We start from the raw sequence: 20,889 nt of genomic DNA, 5'->3' as shown, positions 1-20,889 counted from the left end.
ATTTTACAACAAAGAGCTTTTGGTGAGGTAACAACTTCCAGAGGGGTAGCTATGGTAGTTTTGTGGCACGTTAAAGACTAACAGATGTATTACAAGTTTTTGTGAGATCACCCCATCTACATGCATGATGCCGAATTATTTCAAAAGTGTGTTGGGGCAGAACTTCATTCTACATACACTGTATCTTCCTCCACAAGGCTTTTTTTCCTATCGGTTCAATTCCGCCTTTGGTAGCATATTTTACAAGGATATTCTGAACAGAAGTTTAACTTCATTTGGGGCTCATTCGTTTATACCATCCTCTGACTGAGAAGTGAAAGCCTTTCTTCTAGTTATAACCATAGTTGAAAAAAACCACCTACACATTTCAAAGGATGCTTTGGTGTCTGCAGGCAACCAATATAGGAAATTGTCTGGAATCATGTGTTTAAAATAACCACACCTTCCACTTGCAAACGCTTCCAATTTTCACACTAGAATAAATTCTGCAGATTTGTATACAGCTAGCTTGCCTACTTTGTTTTTAATATACCTCACTTTCTTTAAAGATTGGACACGGTGGACTGGATTGCAGAGTGAGATTTGACAGAGTTCTGTAATAGTTTTTTTGTTGTTCATTGACTAAGAAAAAATCAATTAGGGCTTGAATTAGAGGAAAGAGGGACAAGGATTGGAATTTCAGAGGAAAAGGCTATTTCTGCAAAGAGTAAAGAATTGATAGCATGGGCCTTGGTTATTTACTTTTTATCTTTGTGGTATCACAGAACGCAATGACTGACGTTCTGTGTGTTCTACTATGCTTACCAATGCAATGTAGTTGCCCTGCCAGGCTCTTTGGATCCCCATATCACTTCGGTGGCCCTTCAGCACTTCCACTGCTGCCACCTTTGCCCTGATCTGAGGCACATCCTTGGGGGGAATGCTCTTGATGAGTTCGTGCGCCCTCCACCTGGAAAAAAAACAAACAAACCAGAAGCAATTGCACATCAGACTAGCAGAGGGATTGGAATATACGGTTGCCCAATTAAATAGTTATCAGCATTTCCATACAAACAATTCTGCAATCCCACTCACCAATTGATTGGCATCACTAAAAATAACCACAGGCTGGCTTTGTTCTGTGGCCACCACATTCCTAAATGGTACTTGCAACTTTCTCAAATACAATACAGTTGTAATTTGGTTTTCGAACAGAATGCGTTCGGCTCCCAGAACCGTTCGAAAATCAAGGCACGGCTTCCAATTGGTTGCAGGAGCTTCCTGCAGCCAATTGGAAGCCGTGCTGGACATTCGGCTTCCAAAAAACCTTCGAAAACTGGAACAATCACTTCCGGTTTTCATTCGTTCGGAAGCTGAAACGTTCGGGTTGCAAGGCGTTTGGCTTTCGAGGTTACACTGTACCTGGCACTATCAGGTAATGTTCCTGCTCTGTAGCCCAAGAAACAAACTGCCTTCGATTCCTACCTGTGATAGATTGCCTGCAGAGCCTCTTCAAACCGCCGCAGCACTTTGGGTGGGGTGGGCCATCTCACATGCTTGCCGTAGCCTTTCATAGACTTCACGTTGTGAAATCGCCGGGCAACCTCGCAGATATACGACTTCACTTTGTATCGGCGGTAGCACTTTATGATCTTGAGGGCAGCTCGGGTTCTCTTGTAGCGCAGGCGAGCCAGCGTGCCCCTCCAAACCTATAGAAGCCCCCGCAAAAAAGTTAGGACAATAGAAATGGGGGGGGGATGAGTAGTTTCCTTCTTCCTACTCAATATTTCATGTATCGCTACGAAGTAATAGCGCAAATGGAGCATGCATTTCATAATACAGAGGTACCTTGGTTGTCGAATGTAATCTGTTCTGGAAGACCGTTTGACTTCCAAAATGTTCAACAACCGAGGCGCAAAGGGCTGGGCTGCAAAGCCAGTGGAGAAAATTGAAAAAACCCTCAGCAGAAGCCGTTCGACTTCTGAGGCACGTTCAAAAATGGAAGGACTTATCGTGGTACCTTGGTTCTCGAACGGCTTAGTTGTCGAACAAATCAGCTCCCGAACACCGCAAACCTGGAAATAAGTGTTCCATTTTGCAAATGTTTTTTGGAAGCTGAATGTCCGACGCGGCTTCTGCTTGAGTGCAGAAAGCTCCTGCAGCCAATCAGAAGCCGTGCCTTGGTTTTTGAATTATTTCAGGGGTTGAAGAGACTCCCAGAACAGATTAAGTTCAAGAACCAAGGTACCACTGTACTACGGGTTTTTGGCATTTGAAAACTGAAATGTTCGGCTTCTGAGACACTCGGAAACCGAGGTACCACAGTATACTTGCGTATACATGCCAGAGAGCACCTGCCACTCACCCCACCAGCTTTTGCTTATATGTATATACACAAAATGAAGCACTGTGCAAGAAGCCTTGTATACTTCATATTAAATAAATAGTCCAGATTCTGTACCAAGAAGCCTGATTTATACAGGCTATGTGAATTATGCAAAAACAATCACATCTGCATAGCTTATTCTGCTTCGGCTAGGCACGGAGAGGGGCAAAATGCTCTTCAGGACATAGAAGAGCTGCCGCTTGGAAGTCCCTTAGGACCCACCCTACTCCTCTGAAGATAAATCATTTTAACTGAATTTAATATTGCATTTTCAACATTGCCGCCACCTGCCCCGGGACACGATGCTGAAGGGTGGGGAAGAAAGCTAATAAATAGTAACAATACAGAGTTCTGCTGCCAGTGCTCCCTTGTCATGCCACGCTGCAGAGTAAATTAATTGCGTGGAGACAGAGTTAGAGAAGTGCCAACCCAATTCTCCCTCTATCATTGTTTATATTGTGCCACTGCCAGACATGGCCTTTGATGAAGTAGCGTACCAAAAGACAGGCTACTGCTCCAAGCATCTTTCTATCTAAATCCCAATAGGGAAGGAGGGGTAAAGGTGACAGAGTAAACAGACAAGCGGAGTTAAGTGGACTCAGGCTTAATTTTGTTTGGGGATCACGGAATCATAGAACTGTAGAGTTGGAAGGGATCCCCAAGGGTGATCCAGTCCACCCCCCTGCTATGCAGGAATCTCAACAGGATCTAGGGATGAGGACTAAGGGATCTATAGACACTGCCGCTTAAAAACACAACTATATAAACTGGAGAATTATGTAATACAGTGGGGACAACAGAAACCATTCTCCTAAGTATAGCTGTTCCGCTGTTACATTTATTTATAGCAGGGGTGGGTAACCTGTAGTACTCAGACAAATTTCAAACGTCATCTCCACATGCTCAGGTCAGCAGCAATAAGCCCCTTCCCCAGTAGTCCTCTGGGCAGGGAAGAAAAGGCAAAGAAGGAGGGGGAAAATGGGTGGCCCTCCCCACACTGAGCCTTGGCTCCACCCACTGCATGAAGCCAGGGCAAACTGCCCCTGAGCAGTTTGGGAAACCCTAGACCAGGGTTTCCCAAACTTGGGTCTCCAGCTGTTTTTGGACTACAGTTTTCATCATCCCTGACCACTGGTCCTGCTAGCTAGGGATGATGGGAGTTGTAGTCCAACAGAGACCCAAGTTTGGGGAACCTTGCCCTAGACAGGATAAAGGTTGCCCAGCCATTATTCAGATTTATGATTCAAGTTACTGCAAGGAAGGATGAAGGGTAGCTCAATTCTCCCCTTGTGGACAGGACAACATTCTTAATTGGAAAATGTAAAACAAGTACATCCCAGGGCACAAGAGTCTCTCATGTCTAATACCCAAGCAAAAAATGAAGACCTAGGGCTTTGACAGAAGGAGGAATAGTCATTATTGCTCCATGCATCTTCCACACCCTCAGTGTTTGGGAGAGCTGCTTTCATGTGGACCTCACTGCTACACTCAAAGGAAGGAATATCACCAGGGGTCGTGCTGACCATGAGCAATGCTTCTGTTTCCTAAGGAACAGGTGAAGTAAAGGTGGATGCCTTGCTGCCCACTGAAGAGCTCCTCTGTGTCATAATAGACCAGAGAAACAGCTATCTAACTACAGTCAAACCTCAGATCCTGAATGCCTCCGTTTTGGAATGTTTCGGTTCCCGAATGCTGAAAACCCAGAAGGAAATGCTCCGGTTTTTGAACATTTTTCGGAAGCTGAACGTCTGACGCAGCTTCCACTTGAGTGCAGGAAACTCCTGCAACCAATCAGAAGCCGTGCCTTGGTTGTCGAACATTTCGGAAGCCAAATGTGCTTCCAGAACAGATTGCATTTGACAACCAAGGTTTGACTGTACTGCTTTATAGAGGAAAGAACAGCAGGACAGGGACAAACCAAAAGCAAGCATTTAGGATTGGGGCTCCCTGTCTTCTATTCATCTTAACAATCTCTTTTAAATTTATATTTCTTCTGCCACCTTTTCTGGCGGGGGGGGGGGTGAAGCCCTGAAGGGTGCCAATAAAACTTTGCCTCCCTGTCTCAGGCAGGAAGATGGTGTGTGAATTTGTGGGTGGATGATGTCCTTCAGCAAGCAGCTTTTTCATCTCTATCTTTAAAGGTCAGAGGGTGGGACCTAATCCCATTAGCAATGCCTTCTTATCTACTAAGGGAGAAAGGTAGGTTTGGCAGAGGGATCTGAAGGAGAGAGGCTGCAGCACGGGCGGTGTTTTGAAAGGGATTTTTTCAGTTGCAGAGGGAGGCGAGGCAGAAGAGGATGAAGGCAGTTTCTCATGCTTGAGAGGAGAACCCTCTGGAGTCCAATAAATATAAATAATACGACAACACTAAACACACATTGGCAAATTCAGTGGTCATTTCTCATGATCTGGCAAAAAGATCATTTCCTTTGCTTGGGAGAACATTCCACAGTGAAGAATTTCCTAACTGCAGTTCCTCTACCCTATGGATGTCAAATGGCTGAGATGGCAAATGTAGACGTCAAATTCTCACCATGCAACTCGTATTACATTTCAACCATATTAGATGAAGCGTTCTCTAGGAACTCGACAATGGTTGCACTCTGTTTCAAATTGCCTGGTGCTGTATTAGAGCAATACTCTTCTCTCTTTTGAGTTCAATGGAAAAGGGTTTTTTGTTTTGTTTCTCCTGCTGGTGAATTGACAGCCCTGCAATTCACTGAGGGCCTGGCTGGGGAAGTTGATTCAGCTCCTGAGTTGGCATCTTATAGATCCATACAGATGTGCATCAGTACTTCCATTTACAGTAGGATTAATTAATTACCCAAGGCAATTTAGCGCCACAGCTATTTGTTTTATGAAGCTTGTGTCAAGTGGAGGTCCTTCCTGCATGCCTCACTAAACCATAGATTACGTCAAGCTAGGAATGATGAAACAAGGGACAAACAGATGGGGAGAGAAAATATTTGCTGCAGAGTCCCAACAATGAATTAATAAGCAAGCCTCACTGATTCTGAACTGGGAGAAGATCATGCAATCCGTTTTGGAACATATCCAGCCCTTTAATTCTACCCACCTCCAGAAAACTCAAGACTCTCGAGAGCCAACGCTACTCAGTATGTGTGAATCATTGTAACACTGTTTTAAGACCATTATGTTTTTGTGGATAGTATCCCATCCTAGAGGTTTTCAACCTTTTGGAGTCCACATTCTTTCTGCAGCACCCCGTGGGGCTCAGGAGCCCTGTTATGTCACCCCTTGCCTGCAGAGTTGGCAGCGTCTTACCCTTTTTTGAACACCCTCGTGGAGTCTTCCCTAAGCCTCCTCTCCTCTCCCCACTCCTTGGGAGTCCTCCAGGCGGCCACTGCTGCCGCCCCACACACTGCCCCACAGGGGCCTAGGAAGAGGATGCCTACAGCCTTAGCAGCTGACCAAAGGTGAACAAGGACACTGACCAAAGGTGAACGTGAGGCCAGAACCTTTCACTGGGAGGCAGCAGTGGGCGCTGCTGGGCCTGCATGGTGGAAAGGCTCCCCTTCAGCGCTGGGCACTCAGCTTCCAGGCAGGCATTGCACACAGCAAGTGCAAGAAAGGCCAGCACAGTGCCTGCCTGCCTGCCTGCCAGCCTGCCCGGTCTCCCTCACCCTCCTGCTTGCCTACTCCAAGGCTGCCTCAGCTCCTGGCAACCAGCAACCCCTGGCCAGCCCCAGAGGCACCATTCGTCTGTGGAGCTTGTGGTCAGGGCTGCTGCAACAAACAGCTGTGCAAGCCTTTGGAAGGAGGGGGGGGGAGGAAAGAGGGACAGAGACAAGTGGTTGCCCATGGCATCCCTGACGATCATTCAAGGCACCCCAGGGTGCCACAGCACACTGGCTGAAAAGCACTGTCCTACCCTATTCCAGAGACTTGGGGTCTCCAAGTAAGTTAATGAAAAACAGCAAAGTATCGAGTTTAAATGAAGAAACACTTGTGAACAATTCACCATAGCTATCATATCCATATCAAAGAGATCAGTTTTTAAACTCTGCTCCTGAAATACGCTCAGGTTAAGGCACTAGTGAACCTTCATGGGAAAAGAGTTCTGTCAACCTAGAGCAGTTAAGATATACCTTCCTACCTGCAGTAGAAACGAATCATCAATCTTGCTTCAACCCCAAAAACTGAGCCAAGGGGAAACCCTGCTCCGCTGAGTTTAAATCCATCCTTCCACCTGCGGTCAGACTAAATGCTAGATTTTCTAACCAACCTATTGAGTGACCCTGCATTAATGCTGCACCCGCACACATATTTCCAGTCCCTATTTGGAATAACAACTGTTCAAAGAGAATGTAATTAGGATATTGCATTGGTGTATGCATCACCACAAAAGATTGTTGCTGTTATTCCACAAAGGTATCTCCTTTCAGCATGCTCATCTCTTCTGCTACGTTATGAGATAAACTGAGTTCTTTTTGGCAGCTGCCCACAAGCTGTGAGCTGCCTGAGCAAGAGCTCCAAAGTGTTTAGGAACCAGAGCAAAACTTAAGTGGCCTTTCCCCCAAGCTACCAGTTGCATTATCATCTTTTCATCTATCCTGCTTTGATTTGTGTGTGTGGGTGCATCTATTGCTACTAAAATACAGAAAGTAATCAAGAATGCGTTGGAGTCAGGCATTGTTAAAGTAAAATACTTTGAAGTTGCACAAAATTGGTAAGCTACTGTAAACCATGACTAGCTGTGCATGAACAAATCATGCCTGCTTTGCTGCTCCCTACATTGTACTTTATTTTAATTGTTCTTTTATGGGGACACCATTTGGTGAAGGGTGGGCTACAAATATGTATTCACTAAATTTATGAGCCCAGCATGGCAAACACATCAAATACAAACAATAAATAATACAATGGAATATAATAGTCCCTGGCCTAGTGTGACATCTGAACCAAGGAAGATGGTTTGCTTTGTTTTGCTTTAACAAATCACAACTGGTAAGCCAAGAACAAACCTTGACTTTGTGGTTTGTTTGGCACAAAACAGCGATCCTTCTTCAGACATAATTCTAAGTCAGGGCTTGAGGATTGCTTGTTCTGCACACTTGCCGGGAGAGGTAATGCGACACTTGTGTAAACCCCTGTTTGCCCAGTGGGTGGTCTTGCAAAGCTATTTGGTGGGTTACAACTTGCAGAGCAGTAGCCGTATTTGTTGGAACAAACACAACAAAGAGTATTGTGGCACATTAAAGACCAATACATTTATAAACTTCCATGGAGTGGATTCTAGCCCACGGAAGCACATGAAACAATAAATCGGCTAGTCTTTAAGTTTGCACATGACAGTTATTTGGAGTGCGTCCAAGGTCTCTTCAGTTCATAGTAGCTCTTTGTCTACATAGGGCAGGGAGCTTTGCCGAAGGATGAATGTATGCATACATGTGACAACATACACAAGTGTCAAGCTTCCCATTTAAAAAAAAGAAAAAAGATTTACAGCTTCACGCATGTTCCCCACGGGCATCATTTTTTTCTGTTGCCCTTAACGCTATATTTTCTAAACTGCACTTAAGTATTATTGCAGGGGTATTTGTTTTGTTTGTTTTTAGCTTGCCTTACAGCTACCTTTCCTCCTTCCATATGCTGCTGCACGTAGTACAGCAAGAAATAATAGTCAATGCGGGGGGGGGGGGATATGTTCTTGCTTTCCAAAATAAGCCAGGGTTGCTATTCCCCTGCCCCAACCCACTGAAGAGATGAGTCAGTAAAGGGACCCAAAGCAGAGTCCATTTTTCCCCTTCGGCGTTTGGGGAACACTGAAGCAAATTATTCACTTGACTGGGTGGATTTTGCATTCTGGACCGAATCTGGAGTACAGAGGGATTCTCAAAAATCTGAGACACTCTCAGCCCGTATTATGAAAGCTACCCAAACCTCTCTAAGAGTCAAAAGATCAACAAAAAGCAGCCCCCTCACTCCCAGCCAGGCCAATTACCCAGTTCAGGCATGCCTCCGGGCTACACTCACAAAGGGAGTCCTTAACAAAAGACAAGTCCCTAGGACCAAGTTGCGGAAGCTTCAAGAGTTTCCCCTGACAAAAGGCCTTTTGAGTGGTCAAAAGGCCATATTCTGGGAGCGAAAGAAGACAGGTAAGTATTATTCATCAAAACAGAGTAGAGATTCAATATAGATGGGAGCAGAAACTCAATGTAGAATAGAGAAGGCAGAATACATCAGAGGTGGTTTATCTTATATACTTTCTTGCCCGTTAAGACTGGAAGGTGAGTCCCTGCTCTTTCCCCCATTTGATGCTGCTCTGCGATTGCTTTCTGACATCTCCTCCCTTCACCTCTTCTATGTTAGTTGGCTTCCACTGACCTTTTCCTGCCTGCCAGAGTCTCCTGACTGCCAACTTCCCACCTAGATCACAAACCCAACCCAGCACCTCTTGCCCTTTTGGGGATCGTCGAAACTTAAAATGGAAGAAACAAAAAATGTTAAGCAAGCAAAGTTAAAAGCTTCGCTTCACTCTGCCCCAAGCAGAGATGCTGATCCTTGAGAGAATAATCATTCTATGTATATTTTCATGCCATAAGTCATGGTGATTCAGTGGGCGGGAACAATCACAGTATAGTCACAAGTAAGACCCTCTCTCCCACAGAAATACAACTACTGCATCTCTTCCCCCTCCCCAACTTAAAGTGTAGTGGAAATTATTCCCTCCCATTCCAGTACAGGAACATGGTTACCATACATTTAGCTGTTGTTCAGTACTAGTGCTTTTTAATATTTACCTGGATATTATTCCCAACATATACACTGGGGCTTTTTAGAAAGGCCTTCAGAGGTCCTATTTCCTATTTCGATGTTGAATCCATTCCCTTTGACCCTTGACTGCTATGCCATTAGGACACAGCTTCTTATTTAGCATGGGTAGCACATTTTAATAAATCTGCTACGACGGTAGATGCTGAACAGGCTGTCACTGTTCATTTAACAGAGTTTGCATTCTGGCTTTATAATTTAGTCTGCTCATAGAATTTGGCTATCTGCTGAATCAAACTTGGGGCTTGATCGGGCTATAAGGTGAGGCCTCCAGATGCGAGTCTCAGAACCCCTCAGCCCTAAGGTGAGAATTCCGAACCAACTCTCCCCACATTAGGAATCATGTTTGTTTTTAACTTCTCTTTTACTGACAGTCAAAGGACAATTCCTTCCCTTCCCCAAAATTGTCTCTGTGTGTGGTGGTGGTGGGGGGGGATGAACTGTACTCATGACAAACACATTTCACTTTAAAATATGCAAATAAAGAGCACAGCCCCATCTGTTTCAATGTGTGACATGCATCATTATTTCTCAAAATATGGTTCTGGAGGTGGTAAAATTGTGGGGCGGGGGGAGGAGGGAGGAGGCATGTGGGAGAGAAGTAGAAGAATTCCACTCTACCCAGTATGGTTAGCAAAAAAAGAGACGAGTTCAAGAAAACGACAGCCGTGAGATGCTTTCCAGGATCTGAAGTGGCTTCCATTCTAACACCTACCATAATGCATCATTAAAAAGGCAGCTTATTTAAAAGATTGATAAAAACCGAAGAGCAAACACTCCCCACTGCAGCCTAAATTACGAGTGCTGTGCAAGGAGTGACAGTGAAGAGTCAAGCAAAGGGACCAGGCCCTCCCACAGTACTGTCAACTTGACAAGCCTGTGGAAAAGGCAGGGAGTCTACAATAAAAAATAAAAATCACAGGATCCAAAGCACACAAGACTGGTACATGGCCAAAGCTTCCAAATAAGGATCAGGCTCTAGACGTTGATCGCAATTTGTAGTTAAGAACCATGTCAGGGGATTTTAATACTTTATCATGGGGAGTGTTTCATTGGGACTTCAGCATGTGAAGATGGAAGATGAAACCTCCTTTCCCAAGCTGTAATCCTGTTGAAAAACACTCATCAAACCCACAAGAAGCCTGAGATAAAAGGCTCCTGTGGGTGCCAATGAAAATTTAATGCCTCCTATTACATTTTTAAAATTCCCCGACATGGTTTTTGACTATGCATTTAGTGCGACATGGTTTTGACCCCGAGGAGCCAAGCGGTATGTGCTTGAGTTTCATGAAAATAACTTCCGAGGCATGCCATGACCCGACAGTATGGCTGCAACCCAATGTACATTGACCTGGAACTGTTTCACTGACCTCAGTGTCATGGACTCCCAATGAATATGCATGGGCTTTTGCCAATGAAATGCTGACCTTGAACCCACTTCAAAATCTGTAGCTACTGTGAAGTCAGCAGAAGTCTTGCACTTGCACTACACAGAAGTGTTCGAAGAATTGCTCTGAAGATGAGTCAGTAAGCAATGTCTGTAACAAAGATGTTGGACTTAGGAGAACTTCCAAACTTCGAAACCAAGCAAACAAAAGAAGAAAGATCCTGCCTAAGGAAGCTGGCATCTTCACTGAACCTTTCAAGAATGGACGTTCATCTGTTAGGAGTGCTTCAATTAGAATGCCCTGTCTTTGGTGTTGTGCAGGATGTCAGAACTTAACATCTGAAAGACCATCACCTACAAACCACACTTTTGAAAGGGGAGAGGGAAGAAGACCACCCCCTTTTTAATAACTACTGCATTAGTCCTCTCAGACTGGATGGTTTGGCTCAGGAGAAAGATATGCTGCAGCACAACACTACCATCAGCAGTGTTCAATATCCACAACAGGAAATAAATCTAATAACACCTTGCCAACAAAGTTAAAGCTATGGTTTTCCCAGTAGTGATGTATGGAAGTGAGAGCTGGACCATAAAGATCACCAAAGAATTGATGCTTTTGAATTCTGGTGCTGGAGGAGACTCTTGAGAGTCCCATGGACTGCAAGAAGATCAAACCTATCCATTCTGAAGGAAATCAGCTCTGAGTGCTCACTGGAAGGACAGATCCTGAAGCTGAGGCTTCAATACTTTGGCCACCTCATGTGAAGAGAAGAATCCCTGGAAAAGACCCTGATTTTGGGAAAGATGGAGGGCACAAGGAGAAGGGGACTACAGAGGATGAGATGGTTGGATAGTGTTCTCGAAGCTACCAGCATGAGTTTGACTAAACTGCGGGAGGCAGTGGAAGACAGAACTGCCTGGCGTGCTCTGGTCCATGGGGTCACGAAGAGTCGGACACGACTAAACAACTAAACAACAACAACAACAAGGTAACTTCTTGCTATACCTCAACTTTCCCCATCACAGTTGTTGGGGCATCAAGTGAATGAACCTTTCATAAAAGGGGGTTGGACAAGGATACCCTTAATTATTATGCTATTTTGCTTAGACCCCCATCATTGCAAGGCGTTAGTAGAGACTACCTCATAGGGGGCTTTTGTGTGGATAACCAGAATGATAGGACTATCTGCACCTTAAAGAGATCAACAATAAGCCACATTAAAAAGTAACGAGGCTCTGGCTATGAGCAGAACGCTGGATAGGATGGGGCCATGGAGGAAACAAATCAAGAACATTCTTTTAGCATCTACTGTCCTTGTCAACAGAGGGGCATTGACAGAAAAGAGAGGCAGGATGTCTGTATTTTGATTCTGCTCAGCAAGTTCCTCGCAACTCCAGTTTCACTGGGAAAAGCATTTGTGTTAGCCCCTGAAGATTTCCTCCACCAGATCCAAGACCTCAAACCCCAACCCAACAGATACACATAAACTCCACACCAAAGCCGAGTAATTCATTCTGAAATTTAAATGCCAATAGTGCAACACAGAGACATGTTATGGTTGTACGAACCTTGCAAAAATATTTTCGTGCTTGCTACAGCAGACGCACACGTGCCCTCTCCTACCAACCCTGCTTCACAGTCGCCTGAGCTGCTAGGCAAACAACATTTCACACTGTCAAAGCACAGCTGATCCTCCAGGCACCAAAACTGAAACTAGCAAGATAAATTCCACACTGGCAGGAGCTTTGCTGTATGGCTTCCAGAGCGTTGCAAATGGGATCTGTTCTTCAGAGGTTGCTGTTGATATTGCAGCAGGGAAAAAATTCTGCCTCTAAGCTGCTGGGATCCAAAATTAGGTAAAAGAGCCCTTAGAGAGGGGCAATATTCTTCAAAAAGAGGTTCAGTTTTATATTCAAAGTGGAAACTGATACAATTGATTCTCCTACTGTGCCTCACTAATTATGGAGTCAGAGACAACGCCTGTTCCCCTGCTCCATTTTTAATTAGCGTTAGGGACACCACAGTTTGAGTCAGAAAAGTGGATATTGTATTGCTGCACACAGAATAAATGTGGTTCTGTGAAATTGATACTATACTCGGGGGGCAGGGCACATGCAACTTGGCTTACTCATTAAACTAGAGTTCTTCATATATCCAGACTTCAGTGTGCAATGAAGGTGCCTGTTAAACATACTGGTTTCCAAGTTTTTGTGTGGCCCAAGCACTGGGCTAAAGGCAGGAATAAATGGCCTTTGCAATGCAGCAATGGGTGTTCAGAAACGTTGGAGGATTTTGGCTGAAGATCCCTACGTAATGGCATGTCAGGTATGTTACATCAGATACAGAACAATTCCCATTTCTACTTCTTTCCACAACCCCAACACACAAGACAGGGAAATGCCTTCTAAATCGATGACAAACCCCTTATATCATCCCTGATGTGGGTCACTGTGCAGAAGCCCTTCTCTGATTACAGCTGTTGGACTGTAATCTAATATGAAAACGCAGTCTTTTGTTAATAGTGGAAGCCTCCTATTCTTCTTCTTTTTTTGGCAGCTCACCCATTCCTAGTATGTACAGCTTTAAGGGCATGTTGGGACAGAGAAAAGCAAAATATTAAATTATGACAAGTCAGCCGCAGCTTTTGTTCTCATCTCTTCTCCCCCATCTACTTATTTCCACCACCACCACCGCCATGTTGCTATGGCAACAGCAGCTGCAGGGTCTTGATTGACAAGCCTCCTGAGAGAAGTGTCTGGGGAAATAAAATGCCTCAAGGCAAAGGGGGGGGGGTAGACGAGAGAAGAGGGTGGGGGAAAACACTGTCAGCTCACAATACTGGAAAGGATGGCAGACACACAGCCCTTTCAACAAAAGGGACATTCCTGTGTGCCGGGCTGAAACGTTAATAAGCCTGTCTTCTTGCACAACTGCATGGAGTCCAGCAGTTCAACCTTACAGATGCAACCAAACCTAATGCCTTTATAAAAGGACGAGGTGGCAGGGGGAACTAACTGTAATGGTTTCTGATAGAAGCAAAGCTTGGCAGCGTCCTAAATGGCTTGAGTCTGCATTACAGGAACAGTCAACCCAAGAATGATCAGGGCGAAGAGGAAGGTGTTAGAAGCCTGATTTGAAGAGACACCATTACATTTGCTATTTAAGTCCTGCTGGCTCTTTTCAGAGGGAATGCTGAGATAACACCGCTTGTGTTTATTTTCATAGAGGTATCATACAGCTACTTGAAGCAAACCACTTATTAAATAGATAACTGGTTGAACATGAAGCAGATGGGGAATTCCACCTCTGAGCTTCCCCACCCCAATTGTTCATGACACTTTTGAATGGCAAGGGCAAAGAAAGCATACGCTGTTGCTCAACTGAGGCCAGGGCACCATCTGTACCCCCTTCCTTGAAACGTCCAGTTTGGCCATGGTGACAAATGCCCCAGCTACATCTCATTCGGATTAGAACAACATGCACACTCTACCTGGGGCTGCCTCCGAATAGTAAGAAGAGCCTGCTAGACCAGGTCATTGGCCCATCTAGACCAGCACCCTGTTCTCGCAGTAGCTAACCCACAAGCAGGACATAAGCGCAAAAACACTCTCCCCTCCTGTGGTTTCATAGAATCAAAGAAGCGCAGAGTTTGAAGGAACCCTGAGGTTCATCTGGTCCAACGCCCTGCAATGCAGAAATATGCAGGCGTCCCCTATGGGGACTGAACTCTAACCAACTCAAATACCCATAAAAGGACAAGCAACTACCATATTTTTCGCTCCATAAGACGCACCTAGTTTTTAGAGGAGGAAAACAAGGGAAAAAAATATTCGGAACGAAACAGTGGATGTATGATTTTTGTGGTTCATGCTATGGCCACAGACATGTGACTTGACGGTGAGTTTGGGGTAGCCCAATGCAAAAATCCTGAGAATCCATGTGGATCCGTGCTCTGTAACCATGTTTTTGCGCCACTGCATGATCTGCTTTTCGCCCCTGGGCAATTCGGCTCCAGTGACCATGCATTCGCTCCATAAGACGCACAGGCATTTCCCCTTGCTTTTTAGGAAGGAAAAAGTGTGTCTTATGGAGTGAGAAATACGGTAGTATTCAGAAGCGTGACTGCCTCTGACCATGGGGGCACAGCACAGCCATCGTGGCTAGCAGAAACTAATAGCCATATCCTTCATGAATTTCTGCAAACCTCTTGTGAAGCCATCCACATGGGGAGCCATCACTGCCTCTCGTGGGACCTAGTTCCGCAGTTTAACTGTGTGAAGAAGTCTTCAGAACAGCGTTCAGAAACTTCAGATGATACTCAAAGCCCTAAGTCCACCTTCCCCTAATGTAGTGCCCTCTATGTGCTGAGCCAGAGTTACCATCCGCCCCAGGACAGCGCAGGCTGATGAAAGGGGTAGTCCAAAACATCAGGAGAGCATTCTCCTAAACATTGGAACATGACTTCTCATGCAAGAACCTGCCTAATTTTAAGGTTCTCAGAAAATAATGGATTTCTGGGTCACACCAACACATGAGCCACATTTGGCAAGGATACTGAAAGAGTCTTCTCAGTGGCTGCACCAGCGTTTTGAACTCACTTCTCAACCAGGCCTATTTAGTCTCTTCTCAGCTGGCTTTTCATTGGACAGTAGAAGCCTTCAAAATCGCTGAGAGAGATTCATTTTGCTTCTCTGTTTAAACCTGCTCTTGCGTTTATTTATTGTTCTTTTAATTGTCATTTTACTTCATTTGCTTTTCTATTGCATTTACATATTGTTACTCTTAGCTGCCTTGGACACTTGGCGCGGAAAGATTATACAGTGGAACCTCGGTTTTCGAACGTAATCCGTTCCGGAAGACCGTTTGACTTTGGGAAATCAAAAACTGAAAGCAGAAGCCTCAATTCAAAAGGGAAACTCAAAATGGAAGCCACATCGCACATTCAGGTTCTGAAAATTGTTTGAAAACTGGAGCATTTACTTCTGGGTTTTCAGCGTTCGGGAGCCGAAACATTTGAAAACTGAGCCATTCAAGAACTGAGGTTTGACTGTAAAGGTAAAGGGTCCAGTCGTGACCGACTCTGGGGTTGCGGCACTCATCTCACTTTATTGGCCAAGGGAACCGGCGTACAGCTTCCGGGTCATATGGCCCGCATGACTAAGCCGCTTCTGGCGAACCAGAGCAGCGCACAGATACATTGTTTACCTTCCCGCCGGTCATCTACTTGCACTTTGACGTGCTGTCGAACTGCTAGGTTGGCAGGAGCAGGGACCAAGCAACGGGAGCTCACCCCGCCGCGGGGATTCGAACCGCCAACCTTCTGATCAGCAAGGCTTAGACTCTGTGGTTTAACCCACAGCACCACCCATGTCCCTAGAGGTTTGACTGTAGATGCAAATAAATAAATAAACAAACCCTCCAAGTTCCGTTAAGCAGGGGAGGCTGAACTATGACGTGCTTAACCCCATCAGCAGAGTCTTGTGAAGTATACAAAATATGAAAGACAGAGAAGGATGGACAGAAAGCAAGGTTGCCATGATCACCATCTGTCTCTCTTGCATATTACAACAACCACAGCAACATCATCACAAGACTGCAAATCCAGAACCCTCCACAGACTCTCCAGTGAGCCAAGAGCAGTGCTTCATCCCATCAACAAGATTCTGTATCCCTCTCTCATTTTCCACACAATCTCCCAAAAATTATTGCGCCTCAGGACTGCAAGCAGTTTCTTCCAGTATTTTCTGCAGTCACGTTTTGCACATAATGTGCAAGATGGAGACAGATTGGGGGGGGGGGGGACAAAAGCTTGTTCGGCGGCAAATAAAAAGGGGAGTTGCTAACTATTAAACATTCTGAAGAAGCACACAAAAGTGACACAGAAACTGAACTGCCTCATTTTTTTGGTCTTATTTTTTATTTGAAGCTTAATCTTCATCTCTTCACTGGAAGCCTGCAAGGGCTCCATCTGCTGGAAAACAAGTAGCAGTCCTAAGTAAAAGCATGATGGAGCAAAAACTAGGCTAAGCTATATAGGTCTTTAAGGAATTATGTAATAACAATTCCAAAGCATTTCAAGCCAGGTAAGGCCTCTAATTACCTTTTCTTTCTTTCTTTTTTTGTTTTAGAAAACCAAGTCCCTCGAAAGAAATCTATGGCATCACAAGGCCCATCACACTTCCATAAATCCCCTTTTCTGTTTACTTAATGTGCGCTGTAATGAATCAATATTCTAGCATTACATTAAAAATTCATTTCCTACTTCCTGCTGGTAGCAACAGTAAAAGGGGCAAGCTACTGCAAAGCAGCAACCATTTCCCTCTCTTACCCATTGGGACATTCTAGCAGTGGGGAAAGCTGTCATACAAGCAATAGCAAAAGGGATCATTTACAGAAATCAGTCCTGCCTTTGTCCTACAGAGATGCAAGCTGGAGTAACAACCGTTTATACTTTGTGAGTACTGCTATGCACAAAACAGAACATACCAGTGCTGGTGTTTCTAGGCCTTCCGCTGCAAGAAACGTCGTTAATTTTATCCCTTATTCTGAGCAGATTTACGACGTTGTGTTTTATTATAATCACAGCGTAAAAGGGTTATTAAAAGCAATCTTCACAAGTGTGCTTTTTTACTATTCCTATCTTTGGTGGTGGCTTGCAGAAAAAGGCTACAAAGTTGGATTTACAAGGGATGCGGTTTATGTTTGAGACGACACACTTTTCAAGCCCTCATTTCTGGTGTCCTCTGTTAGAAAATACGGCCCCAGACAGGTGCCCTAGAACTTTTATGCCCAATCATGTCCCTCTGTGTCTTGCTCCAAAATGCCACCCCTGCCTTGTCCATTCCTCTTGTACCATAACCAGCTTTCTAACTGGATTAAAGGTAAGCAAAGGTCAATAATCGTCTTAAAGTTACAACATACTAACTGCTTATTGCTACAAATCAGGTTTGCACAGGTCTTCTTAAGTTAGCGCAGTTTATTTAAAAGTGCCCAGTTTCCCTGTGCTGAATTCGGATTTTGATGGCTAATTCGACAAACCAACTACCCTTTTTTTTGCTCTATAAGACTCACCTTTTCCCTCCTAAAAAGTAAGGGGAAATGTGTGTGCGTCTTATGGAGCGAATGCAGGCTGCGCAGCTATCCCAGAAGCCAGAACAGCAAGAGGGATTGCTGCTTTCACTGCGCAGCGATCCCTCTTGCTGTTCTGGCTTCTGAGATCCAGAATATTTTTTTTCTTGTTTTCCTCCTCCAAAAACTAGGTGCGTCTTGTGGTCTGGTGAGTCTTATAGAGCGGAAAATACGGTAATTACCTGACACAAGACTTGTAGCCCTTGGAAAACTTTGGAGGCTAGTGTTTGAACTGCTCTCTAATGCAAATCGTGGGAAATGGATTTGCATTAACAGCCGACTCCAAAATGAGACTGGAACCCTTTCCCTACAAATCAGGTTCAGCATAAAGATTAAGCTAACAGTGCACTGGGAATCTGCCACAGGCCATACTGCCACCTTTAATAAGCCCGCAGTGGCTAGAGCTGGGTTATTTTAGAGCAGCTTTTGCTACTGCCTCTCACCTTCTGTAGGAAGAGAACAACCCACACAAGCATCTTGGCGTGTAGTTCTTCCAATGTAAAGAGTGTCCGAGGCGTGCGGATGAAAATCTTGGTCTTGCCATAGGCCACGTCGTGTTGGAACCCGCAGTGCTCAATCAGTTTTTTCACAGCCTCCTTGTCTGATGGGAGCTTGTGATTTGGCCAAGTAAATTCAGGGATTATCTTGTACCTGCAAACCAGAATTTTAAAAGAAAGCACTGTTGGAGTTGTGTTTGCCATCTCTGCTCACTCCCAGACTCATCAGTATCATGGTAAAGGGCTACTTTGCTTTAAAGGTCAGCACCAACACTTTGAATTGTGCCCAGAAACATACTGGGAGCCAGTATGTACCTTCGTACCTACGGGACCGCCTCTCCCAGTATGCCTGACGGAGAGCCTCAAGGTCCATAAATAGCAACACCCTAGTGGTCCCGGGCCCTAAGGAAGTTGGATTAGCTTCAACCAGAGCCAGGGCCTTTTCAACTCTGGCTCTGGCCTGGTGGAACGCTCTGCCTCATGAGACCAGGGCCCTGCAGGATCTTATTTCTTTCCGCAGGGCCTGTAAGACAGAGTTGTTCCACCTGGCCTTTGGCTTGGAGCCAATTTGATTCACTCCCCCTCTTTCTTTTCCTTTCTCCTCCTGCGATGAGGTTTCAATATTTTAATGTTGTATTTTAATTTTGTTTTTAAGTTGTATTCATTCAATTTGTTTTTATTATTGCTTGTTAGCCGCCCTGAGCCCGGCCTTGGCTGGGGAGGGCGGGGTATAAATAAAAATTATTATTATTATTATTATTACTAGGGCATCGCCAGCATGACCTCAACAAATGTGATGGGACTTTATCTTTTTCCACTTCACATGGAAAGGAATTGCAAATGCAGATAATGGAATCAGTGACCTGTGCAGGCTTCAGTCGAACTGGGTTCGAACTGGTTTATGTTCCACGGAGTGTCATCTTACTGTTTGACAGATCATTTGAATGGCCAATTTGACTACCAAGCTTGAAGGATGTTCCAGTTTTGCAGAATGAAACTCCAGATAAATACGCTCAATGGGCTAGAGTAATTCAGTTGATAAGAGGGTGGGGCCTGGATCAAGCAGAATTATTCATATCTGCCAAGGACTCTTGGGACTGAACAAGGACCTTCACCAGCCTAGCAAGTCAACAGGCATTGTGGGTGCTTAAGTCAGAGGCCTTTTCAGGCACAGAAAGCAAGAAGAGGTTCAACAATTGGCAAATCTTCTGCCCTTCCCTGCTCAAGAACAGTATCTTCCAGCAATTGTCTCCTGGAGCCAAAAGACAGAGAATTCACAGCTGGCTTTGAGTATAGTTGTCCATATGGCCCAAGAATGCCTTACAAAATCCTAGCCAAAGACAGGAAAGGGCTGCCTATAATAAAAAAAAAAAAATTATTTATACCCCGCCCATCTGGCAGGGTTTCCCCAGCCACTCTGAGCAGCTCCCAACAGAATAAAAACAGAACATAACATCAACCATTAAAAACTTCCCTAAACAGGGTTGCCTTCAGATATCTTCTAAAAGGCAGATAGTTGTTTATTTTCTTGACATCTGACGGGAGGGCGTTCCACAGGGTGGGCGCCACTACCAAGAAGGCCCTCTGCCTGGTTCCCTGTAACCTCACTTCTCGCAGGGAGGGAACTGCCAGAAGACCCTCAGAGTTGGACATCAGTATCTGGGCTGAATGATGGGGGTGGAGATGTTCCTTCAGGTATACTGGGCCGAGACGATTTAGGGCTTTAAAGGTCAGCACCAACACTTTGAATTGTGCCCGGAAACATACTGGGAGCCAATGTAGGTCTTTCAGGACCAGTGTTATATGGTCTCGGCAGCCACTCCCCAAGTTAAAGCAGAAGCACACTACAAGGCAGCCCTGCTCTCCCATCTGAATTTCTTTGCTCAAGCTTTAACAGCTTATCACCAGCATAAATAGCAGCATTCAGTGTCCAAGGTGACCTCGGTATCTCTTTGGAATTAAAGAAGCTGCAACTCACATATTCAGTCATACAGAAAGGTGCTTTGCCGAAAATGGCGTATAGCTTTGCACCAGAGTGTGCGCTTGGGAGCATGCATGCGCATCCATTTTCATTTAGATCTGCTGAGGAGCTCCTGCTCTGCCACAGGGAGCCCATGGCATAAATATCTGATATATTCAGACAGCCAAACTCTTGCTCTTGGTTCCAGCTCTCTGCTTGCTAACCGCGGATGGGGAAAATATTTCTTGGGAGAAAAGATGTAGTGGGAGAACCGCACAACTTCTGGACATCGAATTTATTCTACAGGGATGATACCAAGCTGCTCTCTAAGAAACCAAAGCTATGACCACAAAATTACATGCAAAATATTTTAAAGCAGAGGTGTTAAAGGTGGGGAACCAATGGCCCTCTAGATACTGGTGAATTATAACTCCCACCAGCCCCAGCAAGCATGGCAGATGGCATGGGATGATGAGTTGATGTTCAGCAACATCTGGAAGGCCAAAGGTTCCCCATGCCTCTTTTAAAGGTCTATAAAACTGGCCTGGTGAAACTATTCTCATTAATGCCAACAGAAATCCCTATACGTGTAAATGTGTGCTATTTTTTTGGCAAAGGGTGTTTAAGGAGATAACAGAAATCACTGGGTTAAAGCTGGCTGAAAGTCCAGAGGTAGCATTATTATCCATTTACGATGGGGGTGGAAGGTTTGCAGGCAGTGAAGGACTTGCTCACAGATTTATTGACAGCTGCACA

General features: G+C 44.9%; 1 protein-coding gene and 1 long non-coding RNA gene across 3 annotated transcripts in view; one reads left to right on the top strand and one right to left on the bottom strand.

Annotated features, from left to right (window-relative positions):
• The window catches only part of MYO1D (myosin ID), a 175,922-nt gene that overhangs the window by 83,757 nt on the left and 71,276 nt on the right, over window positions 1-20,889 (bottom strand). For both annotated transcript variants that reach the window (XR_014150687.1, XM_081837683.1), the window contains exons 16-18: window positions 18,120-18,327; window positions 1,465-1,688; window positions 805-949 (exon numbers count right to left, since the gene is read on the bottom strand). Coding sequence is in view for 1 of the 2 variants with exons in the window: in XM_081837683.1 (XP_081693809.1) it covers window positions 805-949; window positions 1,465-1,688; window positions 18,120-18,327 (577 nt within the window). In the remaining variant the exon portion in view is untranslated. The remainder of the gene's footprint in view (window positions 1-804; window positions 950-1,464; window positions 1,689-18,119; window positions 18,328-20,889) is intronic.
• Window positions 1-20,889, top strand: part of LOC309328332 — a 53,754-nt gene that overhangs the window by 27,384 nt on the left and 5,481 nt on the right. The window lies entirely within an intron of this gene.

The sequence above is a fragment of the Podarcis erhardii genome (genome assembly GCF_964252035.2).
Source record: "Podarcis erhardii genome assembly, chromosome: 13".
NCBI lineage: Eukaryota > Metazoa > Chordata > Lepidosauria > Squamata > Lacertidae > Podarcis > Podarcis erhardii.
Note: the sequence above shows the minus strand (reverse complement) of the source record. Positions and strands in the feature narration are given on the sequence as shown.